The sequence below is a fragment of the Meira miltonrushii genome (assembly GCF_003144205.1).
Source record: "Meira miltonrushii strain MCA 3882 unplaced genomic scaffold FA14scaffold_4, whole genome shotgun sequence".
NCBI lineage: Eukaryota > Fungi > Basidiomycota > Exobasidiomycetes > Exobasidiales > Brachybasidiaceae > Meira > Meira miltonrushii.
In genome coordinates, this window is record NW_020289946.1 from 1,179,967 (window position 1) to 1,196,617 (window position 16,651).

The 16,651-nt window shown below is 42.3% G+C and overlaps 8 protein-coding genes across 8 annotated transcripts; 2 read left to right on the plus strand and 6 right to left on the minus strand.

The window, feature by feature from the left end:
• Positions 1-198: 198 nt before the first annotated feature.
• Positions 199-1,914, plus strand: FA14DRAFT_181581 (uncharacterized protein; the record flags this gene model as incomplete). The annotated part of the gene is made up of 8 exons (XM_025501111.1): positions 199-552; positions 626-658; positions 713-778; positions 819-898; positions 965-1,055; positions 1,360-1,575; positions 1,638-1,685; positions 1,750-1,914. 8 exons carry the CDS (start codon positions 199-201, stop codon positions 1,912-1,914), a joined length of 1,053 nt encoding a protein of 350 aa, XP_025353209.1.
• A 43-nt stretch (positions 1,915-1,957) lies between these two features.
• On the minus strand, positions 1,958-3,232 carry FA14DRAFT_165601 (FMN-dependent alpha-hydroxy acid dehydrogenase; the record flags this gene model as incomplete). The annotated part of the gene is made up of 1 exon (XM_025499966.1): positions 1,958-3,232. The coding sequence occupies one exon, from the start codon at positions 3,230-3,232 to the stop codon at positions 1,958-1,960; it is 1,275 nt and encodes a 424-aa protein (XP_025353210.1).
• Positions 3,233-3,633: 401 nt separating this feature from the next.
• On the minus strand, positions 3,634-7,024 carry FA14DRAFT_181583 (uncharacterized protein; the record flags this gene model as incomplete). Its single annotated transcript, XM_025501112.1, has 4 exons — positions 3,634-5,795; positions 5,858-5,949; positions 6,038-6,261; positions 6,329-7,024. The coding sequence occupies 4 exons, from the start codon at positions 7,022-7,024 to the stop codon at positions 3,634-3,636; spliced, it is 3,174 nt and encodes a 1,057-aa protein (XP_025353211.1).
• Positions 7,025-8,735: 1,711 nt separating this feature from the next.
• On the minus strand, positions 8,736-10,666 carry FA14DRAFT_185746 (uncharacterized protein; the record flags this gene model as incomplete). The annotated part of the gene is made up of 6 exons (XM_025501476.1): positions 8,736-9,006; positions 9,066-9,142; positions 9,224-9,565; positions 9,943-10,126; positions 10,191-10,267; positions 10,337-10,666. 6 exons carry the CDS (start codon positions 10,664-10,666, stop codon positions 8,736-8,738), a joined length of 1,281 nt encoding a protein of 426 aa, XP_025353212.1.
• A 258-nt stretch (positions 10,667-10,924) lies between these two features.
• On the minus strand, positions 10,925-11,692 carry FA14DRAFT_157604 (uncharacterized protein; the record flags this gene model as incomplete). The annotated part of the gene is made up of 3 exons (XM_025497905.1): positions 10,925-11,174; positions 11,250-11,326; positions 11,393-11,692. The coding sequence occupies 3 exons, from the start codon at positions 11,690-11,692 to the stop codon at positions 10,925-10,927; spliced, it is 627 nt and encodes a 208-aa protein (XP_025353213.1).
• Positions 11,693-11,799: 107 nt separating this feature from the next.
• Positions 11,800-12,774, minus strand: FA14DRAFT_79412 (uncharacterized protein). Its single transcript, XM_025502903.1, has 4 exons — positions 12,339-12,774; positions 12,193-12,266; positions 12,101-12,125; positions 11,800-12,029 (listed from the first exon to the last, which is right to left on the minus strand). The coding sequence occupies exons 1-4, from the start codon at positions 12,663-12,665 to the stop codon at positions 11,907-11,909; spliced, it is 549 nt and encodes a 182-aa protein (XP_025353214.1). The 5' UTR covers positions 12,666-12,774; the 3' UTR covers positions 11,800-11,906.
• Positions 12,775-12,883: 109 nt separating this feature from the next.
• FA14DRAFT_125948 (HlyIII-domain-containing protein) lies at positions 12,884-14,194 on the minus strand (the record flags this gene model as incomplete). The annotated part of the gene is made up of 3 exons (XM_025496727.1): positions 12,884-13,666; positions 13,844-13,933; positions 14,081-14,194. 3 exons carry the CDS (start codon positions 14,192-14,194, stop codon positions 12,884-12,886), a joined length of 987 nt encoding a protein of 328 aa, XP_025353215.1.
• Positions 14,195-15,126: 932 nt separating this feature from the next.
• Positions 15,127-16,565, plus strand: FA14DRAFT_174580 (uncharacterized protein). The gene is made up of 2 exons (XM_025500546.1): positions 15,127-15,981; positions 16,057-16,565. Exons 1-2 carry the CDS (start codon positions 15,297-15,299, stop codon positions 16,509-16,511), a joined length of 1,140 nt encoding a protein of 379 aa, XP_025353216.1. The 5' UTR covers positions 15,127-15,296; the 3' UTR covers positions 16,512-16,565.
• The last annotated feature ends 86 nt before the right edge of the window (positions 16,566-16,651 follow it).

Consider the following 16,651-nt stretch of genomic DNA (forward strand, 5'->3'; position numbering starts at 1 on the left):
GTTGTTGTGTGTATACTCGTCTGACAAAAGTTGGTTCGAATAATGGTCTTAGCATCGACGGGGCTTGATATCACAATTCCGTTTGATTGCGTTGGTGAACTGCCTCTTCTGCCGAGAGTGCATCCAAATTTATCCAGCAACTTCAAATGTCATCTATTCCTCATCAAGCAAACAAGTCTTACGATGAAATTGCAAAAGATGGCCTTTTTCATGGCTATGTTCACTGCGATGCAACACCTTTGCGTCGGGAACATGGCTATAGAACCAGATCCTAATTTTCAGCAACTTAAAATGTGGAAAAGGGCAAGAACACCATATCCACATTCACCTACTCATTCATCCAGTTCTGTTGAGGTGTACAGTCCCGTAAGGTCAACAGGTCACATATATCAGGATGCATACTATGACCCATTCGCATCACATCATGATCCAACTCGATGGACTCCACCGCCATCTTCTCCTATCCCGGATAGACCTACATCACCGATTAGAACGACAAGTGAAAAAAGTGTCAGTAAGCCAAAGCGAAAGTATACAAGGAAGTCTTCTACAGTGAGTATCTCCGAAAGAGCAAAAGCTCAAAACCACCTTAAACCGAAATCATCTTGGTGTCGGCCAATCAAAGATTCGAAAGGAACAAAACAATGATGAAGAGCAAGTAAGTACATCCCGACAGAGTTCTTGTACAAATTGCTGATATTTTGATTCACAGGCAATCGGTAAGACTACAATGAAAAAAGAGAAGAAGGAGCCACTCATAGATAAACGGAAGATGACGGTGAGTATATGATCTGTTACTTACCAGAGATTTTTCACAGCTTACAAGGTCAGAATCATCTCAGCCTACCAAGCTTAAACAGGAACAGAACTTTAAACGATATGAAGAGCTTACAAACAAGTGAGTAAAGTTGAAATGCTGTACATACGCAAAAGAAAAGCAGTGCTGATTCCAAATTCTACGTAGACCAGCTGATCAGCTCGAAAAGGAAGAATATGAGTTTGTACGCAAATATGAAAGAACATCAAAACGTCGAGCAAGTCATAGAAGGTATTATGTGAAGAATGCAGCAAAGTTGAAAGAGAGGAAACGAATTGCGAGAGAATTGAAAACTATGAATGTACCACAGCAAGAAGACCAACAACACACAAACCAAGCCCCGTAGCGCTGAAAAAGGAATCGGTTGTCAGATTGTGTTTGCATTGCCCGAAATGACATTTATATAGTTCAGAATTCCCTCTTCATCACAACTGTCTTACCATATCATAATGAGAAAACTTTTTTTGATATCACTACGAATAGTGTTCTTGCTCGCATTAATCATCCTCCAGAAATGCTTCATTTTATCTCTTTCAAGTCAGATAGATTTTCTGGCCAAGAGAGCTTCGACAAGTTCTGATGTTGATTTCTCAACCGAACAAGCTTCAATGTCGCCATCAAGCATGTATCATGATGCTTATTATGATCCTTTCTCTATCGAACATCATGGTGAGCCGACAATCTATCCACCTGAAAAGAAAGGAAACAAGAGGAAACGCTCCAGGAGTAGCAAAAAGTCATCGAAGGACAGTTGTAATGTGTGTAAATTGTGGGATAAAGATTTGAGCAAGGAAATGCTGACCCACTTCTTCACTTGCAGACTCCAGCAGGCACAGGAGACACTCAAAACGCACAAGAAAAGCCAAAGGTGAGTAAATTCGCTGATGTTTATATGCCAGTTCACTGATTCTATTTCATAATATGTGAACAAGCCTCGTCGTAAAAGAAATCTAAAACAAGAAAAGATTCGATCGAAAAGATATTATCAAAACCACAAAGAAGAAATGAAAGCGAAAAGTAGAGATAATTATCATCGTCGAATGAAAGCTGAAGGAAAGGAATCTATCGGTGTCAAGTATCCGAGGTTTCCAAAATAATAAGAAACGCTTCGTTTTCTTTCTCACAGTTGATGGTGCAGACTCAGATCTTTGCTTTTGCTGCTAGAGCAAGATCCACGCCGTTTGGCATATACTTGAGTAGATCTTTTCCGTTCTCCTTTATTTCTTGTATAGACTTTACTCCTGCCAACATCATCACGATATCGAATTCTGCCAAGATAGCTTTCATAACATGACGAACGCCAACTTCACCTTGAATAGATAGACCCCAAATCCACTGTCTACCCAGAGCAACGACATCTGCTCCTAAACATAATGCTTTGAAAATGTCACTTCCTGAACGTACTCCCGAATCAAAGATAATCTTTGCTCTTCCATTCACTTTTTCGGCAATGGCAGGTAGAGCGTCCAAACTTGCAATCGCACCATCAATTTGTCTTCCGGCATGATTTGTAACCCAGATAATTTCACAGCCTGCTTCGATGCATCGTTCTGCATCTTCTGCTCTTTGAATACCTTTTACACCGAATGGCTTTCCACCACTGATATCTTTCCAAAGTTTGATAATCTTTGGTAAATCATCCCAACCCCATGGAACGCCGTGCCAATAGCTGTCTACCCATCTTTCTCCAATCTTTGGCAAATCGTTCATATCGATACCTTGTTCACGCATCCGTTTCATAAACACTTTGTCACTTAGACCCAAATCGGCGGCAATTCCTTTGTAGAATGCGTAATTGCTCGTTGCTACATCATCGTGTCGCCAGCCTAAGCTCCAAGTATCAACTGTGAAGATACATGCTTCATATCCGCTATCGACCGCTCTTTGCAACAGATTTGCTCCCAATTCCCAATCGTGTGGCATGTACAATTGATAGTAACGCAAGCCATCACCGTATTGAGCTCCTAATCCTTCATTATAACCTTGTTGTGCGCCGACCACGTTTGACTTTGCTGCATCTTCGATAGGAACAGAACCAGCAGTAGAAAGTGTATAGGGTAAACCTAATTCACCTGCAACTTTTGCAACGGGTAATTCACCAAGATGATGATAAATCTTGTTTATACCAATAGGTGCAAAAGCGATTGGGGCAGATAAAGTTTTTTCAAATAGTTGAGTACGTGTATCACGTTCATGATTAGGTTGAAGCATCTTTGGTACAATTTTCCAATTATTAAATGCTTCTCGATTGGCCGAATGAGTTGTTCCTAAACCTGCATTACTCGAAGCATACAACCAACCATTTTGTGAAAGACGTTCATGTGCCAATGCTTCTAATTTACTTGCATCCGTACTGAATGGAGGGAAGTGACCTTCTTGTGTTCCGCTTTTGAATGCGTCACGTTGGTATTGCATCCAACTGACTGGCTTTTGAGGGCGATTGAATGGATCCATGTTTTTAGGCTGGAAGTGGTGATGATAGTATAAAGATGAAAGGTTGTGTACACCTTTCCCTCCACTCCACGACAAAGAAAGACTATCAATCAGACCTTTTCGGGGTCTCCGATGCAGTGAGCCAGATTACAAAAGCCGTAAGGATCATTCTCTGAGCATGCATAAAGTTCCAAACGCACTGACGAGAGATCGTAATCGGAAAAGGGTCTTTACATATGCATGCATAAAATCAAACGCGCCAACGGAAAAAAAATGTGGAGAAAAGAACGGCTTTTCCGAAGGTTATAATTCCGGGGAAATCATACACACCTCTCTGAATGATGATGTACAAGAATAAAATTAAATTCTCCAAATAATCAGATTTACAACACCAATTGCGGTGCTTCTTGTGCATGATAATACCACGGCCAATACCATGGGCTGTACTTGTGTCGATCGTATACCATAGAAGGAGGATCGATAAACTTGGTCGGATAAGCCCATGCTGTTCCTTCAACAGGTGCGACCATTGTGTGAAACGGTAAGACATCCCTGTCTGGATCGATTGGCGGCATTCCAGGTGCTTGAACGCGGAATTTGGCCGTTTGTAATTCAGTGTCAGTGACTGTATATCGTGAAACACGCACATATGCAACCCGTTCAAGTGCACGGAAACCGATATATTGACACCATCGATCTGAATCATCAGGATGAACGTCAAAGATTCGACCGTCTTTGAATAAGATTTCGTACGGATTCGGTCTTGGTGCATGTGGCTTTGTGACAACGTAACCCAAAAATACGGCTGGATGTGGATATGCCTCACGTAAAATTCTTGCAATTTCAGTTGTTTGCAATTCACGATCGTATGGATCTTCTTCTTGACCATTGTGACTTACGATCACATGTGTGTGCACTCCATAAACATCCAAGACTGCATGTATAGCAGGTGCAAGTTCGCCATTGGGCGATGGAAGCAAGTGATGAGTAGAATTGATAATAGGGAATTTGGATAAGAGTGCAGCACCCCAGGTGTGCTTGTCGGGGCCCGGCCCTATGTCAGCGTACATGTTGAGTCTTTCGGCGAGATACTGCGTCAAATCACGATTTCCAAACACAGTACGATGTGTATCGCTTTCCAACAGACCAATCACATCCAATTGCACATCCTCCACCAATCCTGCAATTCGACGGGAACTGTCCCACATGGATTGATCAAGTCCGAAATGGATCGTCCAAATTCCTGCAGTGAAGACGCGGTCAGAGGGATGATATGGTTTGATGCTTTGTGGTTCAACGGCTCGAAATAGAGGTACGAGTTGAGCGCTGAGAGCCAACAAACTCAAAGCAGCAGTTCCAAGCATTCGAGTGCGTTTGGATGTTGTCTTGATCTGGTCTTCAGAAGCACGACTTTTCCACAATCCTAAGCTGAGGAATGTCATCATGATGGCCATCATCAATCCTGTATGCTCACGCATCACTTTGCCTCCAGGCACGAATGCATAAGCTGCTGTGAGTACTTGAAGGAAGGCCAATAGATCCGCCACAAACCAGGCACCAAGCATGATCTTGAATGGATGATTTTGCATGGTATACTGCAAAAGAGGCGATGCGATTGCAGGCAAGAAAATGGCCACTCCAATCGCTCCCAAAAATCCTAGCCAATCTTCGAAGGCCCAAACCACAAAGAGAGATACCGAGCCAAAGACCCAGAACAAGGGCTGCAAAGCTAGGCTTGGTCGATTGATGGATAGTATCGTAGCAATACACGATGCCAGCAAGATCAAACGTCCATGAGGGATAGCCATTGGTCCTTTGACCGGATATCCAGTCCATGTCCATGCGATCAAGGTACCAGAGTCACTAAGCAAAACGTGATATCCAAAAATCAACGCTCCAAGACTCAAAATCGCAATTGTAGAGTCTGCCCCGCTTGTTCGCTTACGGGGTTTGTATGGCTCCAATTTGAATTTGTACTGTCTGTGCAAGCTAATTATACGTTGAGCGATTGCACCTAAAGCTAAGATCAATGCTACTGCATTCAAGCCTCCATTGTCAGATTTGAGGAAATTCCAAGCAGGGTTATTGCTGTGATTGGCATACTTTGCTAGACTTGACAATAGTAAACCCGCGATCCACACGAGCGCTTTGGAATCCAAGTCGTTTGTCTCCCACGCTCTACCCCATTCCAATGTCGTCAAATATGTAAATCCACTGCAACTCAATGCTGTAGAAATGAGCCTCGTCAATGCATCATCGAAGATCCAAGAAGCAAATCCAGACAAGCAAAGCATGTAGACTACAATCAGAACAGATACACGATGCCTTCCAACATGAACGTTGAGGAGATCGCCAGATTTCCTGGTCAACTTTTTGCTGGTATCTTCACCAACCAGCAGCCTTTGGAAAGGCGGCAAGAGTGATACTGCCAATGCGATGACCTGAATGACCAACAGTGCTTCATGCCCGCCTACTCCCATGTTGTAAACGCTGAAAAAAAAGATTTCGGCATGCAGTCCAGTCACGGAGGTCCAAAATAAGAATGCTGAAGGTACGTAGAAAGGAAGTCAGCAGACGTTACGAGGAAGATTTACAGTATGTACGCACACAAGTAAGCTTCAGATAAGAAGTTAAGAGAATCCGAAACAAAAGATACTTCGCCAGGTCTATCTACCTGCTGGATTCTGGCACTCGTTTGCCTAAAGGTAGTAATGGAGACAAAGAAGTGCATTTGTCAGTATGTTGCAGTAATGTACAAGCAATCAAGGAAGAATCTTGGTAGCATACTTTGTATTTTTTCCCTTCAGACCATTGACAGAAGAAGATGGCGGTGTACTCCATGCTCCAGACGTAACTGCCTCTTTCGTACCTCCCACCAGCCACGTACCGCCGAACATCTTGTTTGCGCCTTTTTCTTCGGCGACAGCTGTGACTGCTGGATTGCTTGCTTCGACAATTTGAATCTCGATTCTGCTCAAATCATACATTGATGCGTAATCGTATAGAAGATCCTGTCATTTGAAAAAAGAGGAAAAGGTCAGAAATTTACCAATGCAAACCGCTTACATGCCTACTCACGAAGATAATCAATCCCCATTCAAAGAAAGCGTAATGGGTATATGCACCATGTATTTCGAGTACCTTGTGTCGATAGAAGAAGAAGATCATAAAAGGTATCATGCCAAAAAATGCACTTGCAGCCAACCTTCGCATCTTGCGTGCTTTTTCGGCCAGAGCATCTTGTTTGTTCTTGGAAGTGCTCATCAGAGCTTCCTTGTTCGGTTGTTGTGCAAGACTTCCACTGGTAATGAACATCCATGGCGGCGTTAAGATGAGATATAATCCCATCATTATATCGTGTACGTCATGATCGTCAGAGGAAGTCACATAGACCCATCCTCCGCAAGCAAAAGTGCGCACGATTCCGGTAACCAAAAGCGTTTTTGCATGCCATGAATGGGGCTTTGAAAGAGAAACGAGCATCGACGAAAGGAAGACGAGCAAAAATCTTGGACCTGACATTAATGCGATTCCGATTTGGAATAGATTTCTTTCTGGATACCAATCTCCAATTGTTGCGCTTACACTTGGCCAATACTCTTCTGGCCATCCTGCTATTCCATTTTTGACGACTTTATGATAATGCAGTGATAGACCCACCAATAAAGCGCCTCCAAATGCCAAAAAGCCACATATGGTATGGATATACGACACGACTGCTCCAGAGACTGATACCAGTGGAGGAGGACGGTGGTGCTGTAGATCAGATGGCATCTTTAAAGGTTGATGAGGTGATAGTGATTGAAAAGAGGTTCAAATCGAGGTGACCAATAATGAATGTTTAACAGGCTCAGATGCCGATTCCGTTCGGCGTAAAGGGCATATGCTTACGGTTCCGGAATGTGTCGATGGAAGGCGCCGAGCAGTGCTGTATAAATGATGTCAAATCTACAGACAGATTGATAGCATGTGGAAAAGCATAGCGAGGGAGATGGTAGGAGAGTCTTGATTGCAATGAGATCGTCGAAAGAGTGAAAAATGGTCTTAGCGTATCGAACAATGCATACGTTGTCAATTGCTCGGCTTAAGCGCGTTCATATGCCAGGAATAGTCTGATACGCATACACTCTTGGAGGGAAATGACTATTGCGACTTGCTTCCATCACTCTTTTGAACCCTGTTGATTGTCAGAATGGGGAGTACGCTTCTTTGCTTCTTGAATCAATCTCTGGTTTCTTTCCTTCATTTCCTTTCTTCTTGGTTTGCCTATTAATTGATAGTATTGACGAGAATGTTGAATTTTTCGATCAATGCTTTCTTTTTCTGCTACTGTAGCTGTTCCTTCTCTAACCCTATTTTTCATTCTAAGTTTTGTCAAGAGGGGAATCCGGACAGGTCAGCTCTGGAAGTATCTTGGATGAGGCATGCCTGCAAACTTACAACTCTATTCTTTGCCGTTTGCGTTGAGCTTTGACCTTTGTTTGGTACGCTTTACTCTCCTCGGGTGATAAACCATCCTAAAGGCAGGGAATCATGAACCTGTCAAATCATCTGCTTGTCAAAAGCTCAAAAACGTCAAACTTACCGGCACTTGAATCTTCTTCCATGTTCTTAATACTCGATACCTCCCTGAAGAGGGCACAGTCTCTCCGCGTTCAATAGCTGCTGAGATATTAGCCTCTCTCTTTCTTTTCCTGTTGAAAATGGAGGTGTAAGATCGTCAGCTCTGAGGGGCAGGACCTTCCAAGAACCTATCTTTGACCTCACCTTTCTTGTCTTCTTCGTTCATATCTGACTTGAGCTTGATATGCCTTCCTTTCTTCCCCGACTAGGTGACTCTGTAGAGGAAGATGGAGATATGTAACCACATGATCACATGTGTTTAACGAACATCATACATACCGGTATATCAATCTTTCGCCATGTTTTTGGGACTTTATACCTTCGTGTCTTTCGAGCAGTAGTGGCAGACGCTTGTGGTACCTGAAGTGCAGATTTTTTTTCATTGTGACCTAATGGTGATGCTTCTCTTTCTGGCTCAGGAGATGCCTCTTTGTTCAAGTCAATGTCAAGTACTTGTCTTCGAAGAAGAATTGTGTTTGATCTTTGTTCGTTGAGCCAGAAGACTGTCTCTAGTGCTGTTCCAGATGGTGCACTATCATTACAGAGAGTTTGTTGATTGTTTCGGACATCATATAGAAATGCCAGAGAAAGAATGGTTAACATAAGGACACATGTGTAATTTGTCATCATTTAGTCTTTCTTGGATGATGTGGAAATGATGGAAAGTATCTAAAAGTTTTATTATTTATGCAACTTTGACCAATGTAACATTGTAGCCCGGAAAAAAATTGTGATGTTGTTTATTAAGTCAAGTAGACTCACCCCCGTCTATATTGAATTTTTCTGAAGCAATGTACAAATGATGGACCTTTTTGTGTAGATATGCGACTTACTTCATGAAGCCCCATCCAATCATCCGTTCTTAGCCTCGATTTTCAGATGTTGAAGCATTCGGCTCCGGGAGCTGAATATGTGCTTGTCTCTGCGCTTCCTTTTTTGGCTTCCTTACGACATGGTAGTACCTTTGACAAGCAGCCCTCTTCTTTGCAATGATTCTTTTTTCATTTTCCGTTCCAACGCCATAATTGACCCTTAATCGCATATTCCTGTCATATTTTCTTTGTGTCACGAGGTTTCTTTCACGGCGTTCATTCATAATTTTGCGTACAGCAGGGTCAGTTGATGTTCTTGCTCTGTAAAGGTGGTTGGTTAAATGTCACTGTCAGAAAACCAAATATCATCCAAAACTCACTTTTTTGTAGCTTCACGCCTTCGTTCATTTTTCACTTTAGAACGGAACTCCTTTACCTCCTCGGCAGTCAGGCCTTCCTTTAAATTGAAATAGAAATGCAAGCAGATAGTTAGGAGAAGTAAGTCTGTTTGCAACGTTCTGAAATTTCAAGAACTTACGGGTACATGTATCTTTTTGTAGGCCCTAGGGAAACTGTACCTTGACGTTTCCTTACTACCACCCAGCATTGGAGAATATAAAGATAGTGTCGTGGAATGTTCAAGGTTAGGGACGGTGCTGCTGTCCTGCCCATGCGAAACTGGTAGGTCAGGCTCAGGAGTTGCTTCTTTGTTTAGGTCAATCAATCTGCCTTTGTCATCACGCACTTGTCTTCGGAAGATCTGAACAAATGCTGTTGGGCTACTAAATTTGAATTGACTTTTCTTGTCAAGGATTGTTGGTGTAGCAGTGACTGTGTTGTGAAGTATTGAGGCAAGCACTAGGAAAGATGAAACCGCTAACTGAAAATATTTGCATGTCATCTTTACACTAATTGAATGGTGGAAGGGACGAAAGACACAACTAAATAGCATTTTTCCACGCCACTGCAAATAAGAAGTCGTTTCAATAGCCCCGAGATGGACCACATTGCTCATTAGGTATTTTGTTAACACATGCTTGTCCCTTGTTGACCCACGTTGAATCTCTAAGCGTTTCCAGTGGCTGAATATTCGAATGCATGCATTGCTTTCGGGAGAGAGGAAACTTGAAAGTTTACATTATATGACACAGCTTGTAATACAAACGGGAGGATTCATTATTCTTGTTGATCGGAAGCTTTTGATAATTTTTGTTTCTTCCGTTTCTTCGTTTCCTCCTTGCGACGAAGATTTCGTACCATTCGATTGTAAAGACGATCTTTTTCTCTCTTTTTTGCTACTCTAGCTTCTTGTTCTGGCGTACCTAATCCTACATTAACATGGGCTCTATCTCGTCTGCGCTGAGCGGTTTGTCTGGCCACTGCCTGCTCAGCTCGTTCTCGTATGATGCTGCGTACCGATTCATCTGTAGAAGCTTTGACTCTAGAGAATATAGTAGGGTTAGTGTGAGGTGTCTTCTGCAAATATCACTTTGAACAATTCTTACTCTTTCCTTCTCTTCCTCCTTCGCTCATTTTTGACATCAATTCTGAACCTCCTTTTTTCTTCTTCATTAAGACCGGGCTAGCATGAATTGGATTAGAAGGCTTGAATCAGTGTAAGAAGTTAGAATGAAGTGCACACACTACTCACTGGGATATTCATGCGTTCATATTTTCTTGTGAGCTTGTATCGAGATTGCGCGGACCCTGGTATTACAGAGACGGCTGGATCAGGAACTGTTTGCCTTGAATCGCTAGCTGTGATAGGGACAGATGCAGGTGAAGTTAAGGCAGATGTTGTGGTTTGAATAATAACTTCAGGCGAAGGCTCTTTATTCAAATCGATAGGCTTGCTTCCTTCTTCACGGACCTGTCTTCGAGCCAGGAATGGCTGATCGATTGCGATAGGAAGACATGGTACTATTCTTACTCCGTAATTCATGAAGATCAAAAACAGGAAAGAGCGATGAAATGAAAGCATTGTTGGAGGTTTGAATTGAAAAAGTGAACAGCTAATCTTACACTTATGTCATCCCGAGGTAAAGGGCTATGCTTTATTTATGTTCGGGGCACTGCTTACACATTGAAACGTTGCATTGTCTAGTCACAAAAGTATATTTTTCACAGCTTGAGAAGTTCTGAAGAAAGCATATTGGACAAGATCGCGAGACCTCTTGTTATCATATCAAAATTCGATACACCAGTGACTGTTGATTGACTTAAAAAGTAGCCATTCTACCTATTCTGGTTTGATGCTCCGTTCAAATTCTGCTAATTTCGACAAGTCCATGCCTGGATACCGGCGGCGATAATTATACAAACGGTCTCTTGCTCGTTTACGTATAACTTTTGCTTTTTCCTCTGGAGTACCTAGTCCCATATTGACTCGTTGCAATAACGTTGCACGCTGAAGAATTTGTTTCTTTTGTGCTTTCTTATGGTTTTCGATAAGGGCAACAGCATAGGGCTCATTTGGGCTGGTTCTCATGCTGTACAAATAAACGAAAAGATATTTGTCTATCAGCTCGCAACTTACGACAATTAGGAGCATTTTAAATACTCACAACTTCCTTCTTTCGCGTTGTTGTTCCCGCTTGACTTTGTTTCGAAATAAGCGTTTCTCATCTTCAGAAAGGCCAGGCTAAAAAGAAAAGGTTTTTCAGACATACCATCCATTGGTATGACGATGGAATTCATTTAAACTTACAGGTGGTCCGGCACCCTTGCGGTACACTCTTTTATAATTGGCTCTGTGTGATGGTCTCATCTTCCGTGCTAGCTCCATCGATGCTAATTGGCCTCCTTCTAACATATCTCCTGAGTCAGGCTCGGGAGTTGGCTCTTTGTTCAGATCAATGAGCTTACCATTACCATCCCTGACTTGTCTTTTGAACATTAATGTGCTTTGAGCTGGGTACACTGAGTACCTCTCAGGACCTGCGTGCACACCAATGACTGGGATGATCAAAATGAGTAAGAGGTAGAGATTACTGAGAGAGCTCGACATTTTTCATGGTACAGAAGCAAATGATTGAAGCTGTGTGAAGGGAGAGAACATTCTAATCTTTTGTCGTATCATCTTTGGACGAATGGCTGTGCGTACACAAAATGTTCTTCGGGCGTAATGAATTCTTCACGATAAACGGATACAATGACGGCTGAGTGAATGAGTTCAAGATTGCATATAGCGGGGTTTTCGATCAAACTCCGTTTTGTGACGATTAATCTTGTTGGTCTCTATCTTTCTGCATACGTTTTTTTCCCCGCTCAGCAGCTCTCCGTTTCCTTGCAGACAAGGTGTTGAGCTTTCTACGATGCGCTAAGCGTTCTGTGGCATATCGAGCCTGTAAAAGAGATGAAAAGATACATTAGTATGAGTGTTTATTTCTCGAAAAACCTGTAGGTGCGTTCTTACCTCTATTGGATCACTGGATTCAGTCCTATAGAAAAAAAAGGATTGATTGCGTTAACAAAGCTCGTCAAGGATTCATTCTTTGTATTACATACATCTCTTTCAGTTTCCAATAGAATCTTTGACTGTGTTTTGCACTTCGACTTTGAGAAGAAATCTTTTTGGGCATCTTTGGAGAAAAAAAGAAGATAGGAGGTCAGAAATTGTGTAATGTTAAGCTCTTGTCTAGAGTCTAACTTACACTTTTTACAGAAAGAGCATTCTTTTTGGAATTCGCGCCTCTTGACGATTGTGGACTTGGTGATTGTGCACCCTCCTCCAGTTCAGGACTTGGAGTTCTGTTCAAATCAAACGTCGGTCGTTTTGCCGCTGTTCGTTCCGGCAATGAGGAAGGAGATGATGAAGAAAGAGATTTTGATCTTTCCCTGCTGGTTTCCGGCAAAGGAACGCCCACCAAAGCGTTGACAGAGGCAGTCTTCTTTCCCGGAGAAGCATGTACGGAGACACAAACTGTATGTACCAGAACAACGATGAAGCAAAAAGTGAAGCATCTTTGCAAGAAGAACATCTTCGATTGGTGAATTGAATAGCAAGCACACCAGGTGGTCGGATGTGCAAACTCTTCAAGACAGGATCAAGTCAATCCAAACATTTTGAAATTTTCACCGCCGCTTTTCGCTTAGCCACAGACAAAAAAAAATGTGTACATTTGCATTTGACAATCACGATATGCAAAATGTTATCTATAGGCTTGATTGCATTTTTAATAATATACAAAATTGCAGTCTATTGTTTTGTCGTTGAAAAACGTAGAATCTCGAAAGCTTGACAGACAGCTTCAGTTGCGGTACCAGGACCAGAAGTGACTGCTTCAACAGTATGCCAAAATACATGAGCCCTTCGAATGCTGATATAATGACAAAAAGCGGCAAACAAGATGAGAATGTGAAAGATTTGATGTGATGCTCCAAAAAGGTCAAATGTTCCAGGCGAAAACCTTTCGGGAATTCTTGCCATATACATGCATGCTCCAACGATATACAGAGCCCCACCTGCCACTAAATAATGTAATCCCATCGTACGTGTAACGGTCTCGTGTCCATACATTGCCAAAATATGCGTTACCGGAAAGATGGCACTCAAACCCAAAGCAATAAAAACGCTTGTTCGAATTGGTCGATAAGCCGGTGAACTGAACTTTTGGGCCAAGACAGTATACGCTGCCGCACCTCCCAAAGTTACAATCATTACGCTATACAATAATTGCAAATTGGGATGACAATGAAAACCATAATGAATCATTGGCAAGAAGCTTCCAACGATCATTGCCACAATTCCGATATAGTCGAGCTTATTGTACGATTTTGACACTTTTTCCGAATGACAATGCAAGGTATGGAAAGTTGCACTGCACGTTAAAACAGTGATTGCACCTGCCAGATAAGAAGCATAACCAAGCCAATCAGCGTATGTGTTATCGCGTGCTCGAACATCGTGCCAAGGAAACAAAGATTCATGTCCAGGGGTCGTTATAAGGGCATTCAATGCTAAAGGAGCAGTGATTGCAGGCTTTGTATCCGATCCCGAGAACAGAGATTGCCAGAAGCCAGTCGTCTTTGTTATTCTTGGTGGTAAAGGGTTGATGGATTGAGGATAAAAGATGGAATGATGAGTGATTGGATGTAACCAAGTTGGAATCATTTCATAATCGCCAAGGATGTGAAGTCCAACTGCAATGATCGCTACGATTGCACCCCACAGATGTGTATGAATGTTGACTGTTTCATTGTGCAAATATAGCCAAACACTTTCCCAGCATTTCCAGAATGAGTCGTGCTCTTCGATGATACGAGATTGATCTTTGGCGGGTGTGCCATTTGGCTGTTTGACTTTACGACTTCTCGTACCGTTTGTTTGATTCGTTGCAGTGGTCGTACTTAGCTCTACTTTCGTTTCTGCATTTATATTCTTTAGTTCATCTACTGTTCCTCCTGGAGCTCGATAACCACTCAAGATGAAATCATTGTCGTGTGCCCAAGAAGGTATTTCAGCATATGATATCAATCTTTTTCCCCATTTACCATTACTGGTAGCCATGGTTGTTCAGAAACGAGAAGATTGATTCGTTTGACTTTGATCCCGTGATTTGGATAATAGACTGTCGGAAGAAAGGAGGCCGTTTAGTATGCACACGCAAGCCAAGACAAATCTAAAAATGTTGTTGTGCTGATTATATCATCGTCTGCGCGCTGCGCTGCGTTGTGCATGTCAAACTCATGTTGACAGATGCCAAAGATAATATTCATAGGAACAAAAATAATGAATATTATGCAGAGAAAGAAAGAAAGAACAACACTTCACCTCTGCCTAAGAAACACGCCCAGCCCGGGTTTTAAAACGTTTTGCCAAGACTTTACGCGTTGAATAAAGAGAAGGCTTATTCGCCTATCTTTGCATTAATGAGAGGCTAAACAAAGATTGAAAAAGTCTTAGGCTGATTAAATGCAATGAAAAGAGTATGCAAAGCAAAAGACATTTCACTTCTTCACCACATACAACGTCCCTGGAACAACATGCCAAGGTTTGTTACACTGCCTACCGATTGGTAACTTGAAGCCACTAAGGCCATACATATAACACCAAACAACTCGCCAATCTAAAGAACAAATCTTGGCATCTAAAACGCTCCTCCTCCTCCGTTAAATTTATTGAACACCGTTCATGCATCGAAGCATCTCTTCATATCATCATTCTCATCTTTCCCTCTCTTTCGCCCGCTTGCCCGCCCTGACGGTGTTCCGTGGTAACATGAAACTATGCACGCCAAGCTCTTTTCTACTGCTCGAGAGAAGAGAAAGAGCGAGAGAGGAAGCCGCCCGCTCTGCCTACGGGTGAGATATATTATTTTGATCCTAATAATAGAATTATTATGTTCTGATCTGTTGCATACTTTAGACCCTGTCCTACAAGCGGAGAAGATCTTACTTGCATGTTTTCGCGAAAGGGTAATAGGGTCATTTCCGTATGTTGAAATTAAGAGACAAAGATAAGTAAACCATTAACTCAATTTAATCAAAGATCCTTTTTAAAGCTTTTGAAAAGTCTCTCTTCCTCTTTCCTTACCGCCACCACTCCATTCAAACACCTATCCTCATCAAAGTCTCTTACCTTTGATCTTATCATCATAATATAAAACACAATGGCTTCAATCCTAACTTGGACTTTAGCCTCTTTGGCAATCTCAGGATCTGTTTTAGCACAAGGTGATCCAGAAGCACTCGTTCCAGGAAAAGCTGGTCAACCAACAAAAGCATGGACACAATGGCAACCAAAGCCAACATATTCTCTTGATGAATTACCCGATCAATATATGGGATCAAATCGTGTTCCTTCCCTGCCAAACGGAGGAGAACCACAAACGGGTTGGAACAGATGTGCGGCCGGTAAATGGAATCAAAAGAGTCTATGTCAAACGGCTTGGATTAATGATGTGAATGATTGGTGTATTTGGGGTCCTCCTGATGGAGGTGACATTGGTACAACAGAACGTGTTGCTGTTGCTTATTGCACAACCAACAAGCACGGAACACGTTTGATTCCTGATGGAACATTAACAAGTGTTCATTTCTTGAAAACTCCAAGTTACGTTCAAGTTTCAGGTACCGGTGATTTCACTTCAATCGGTATTCCAATGGGTGACTCTGGAGGTGAAATGGACCCTCACGGAGCTGATGATTTGGGTAACCCAATCGGTGGTATCATGTTTACAACCGCTAATCCAGCTTCTAATGGACAACCTAGACAAGTCCGTGAATGGACAAACTTTATGTCTTGGGATCAATACTGCCTTCGTGCTTGCTGGGGTGATCAAGCTGCTGCTCATTGTAAGTACAGAATTAGGATTTTTTAAAAAAAAAGAGTGGAATCTAATACTAACCCCTTTTCTTTCCCCTTTTCAGGTGAACATATTTACGATGTTATGGGATGCAGATGGAACATGCCAAGTCTTTCAGGTTACACTGCTGGTATCTGGGAATCATGCGAAGGTGAAGACGCTCCATTACAAGGTATCTATGGTGGATCCACTTTCCGTCAAGGTGAAGCAGTCACTCCTGATGCACATCCACCAGCAGCTTCTTCAGATTGTGTTCAACAAAAATCTTTGGGTAACGGTTTATACTCTATCTCCAGCACAGGACCATCTGCACCAACTTCAACAATGCCAACCAGCGGAAGTGGAAGTGGTTCCAACCGAGGAGGAAGTACTTCAGGAAGTTCTCCAACAAATGGAGCCGACAGAGCCGCATCAAACAACACAAGCAGCGCCACTTCCATCTTCCAAAAGCCATCTCTCACTGCAATCGCATCCACTTTCGGTGTTGGTGCTTTGGCAGCTTTGTGCTATGTTCTCTAGATTACCTTTCTAGGAGCTCTATAAATGGACACTTATGCTCCTAATCATTTTTACATCACTTTTGTCTTCATATCGTTTCTCATTCCCTTTGCTTAGCCAGTAAATGCGCAGGTTGAATCTTGCCTTAAAAAAGCTTCTTA

What these genes read in the sequence shown, in the direction of transcription:
- FA14DRAFT_79412 (XM_025502903.1), bottom strand. Translation starts at nt 12,665, where the DNA reads ATGTTCTTCTTGCAAAGATGCTTCACTTTTTGCTTCATCGTTGTTCTG. An exon ending in ATGCTCTTTCTGTAAAAAGT is followed by an intron (nt 12,267 to 12,338) that starts GTAAGTTAGACT and finishes TTTTCTCCAAAG; the next exon opens with ATGCCCAAAAAGATTTCTTC. An exon ending in TATTGGAAACTGAAAGAGAT is followed by an intron (nt 12,126 to 12,192) that starts GTATGTAATACA and finishes TTTTTTCTATAG; the next exon opens with GACTGAATCCAGTGATCCAA.
- FA14DRAFT_174580 (XM_025500546.1), top strand. Translation starts at nt 15,297, where the DNA reads ATGGCTTCAATCCTAACTTGGACTTTAGCCTCTTTGGCAATCTCAGGA. An exon ending in TGATCAAGCTGCTGCTCATT is followed by an intron (nt 15,982 to 16,056) that starts GTAAGTACAGAA and finishes TCCCCTTTTCAG; the next exon opens with GTGAACATATTTACGATGTT.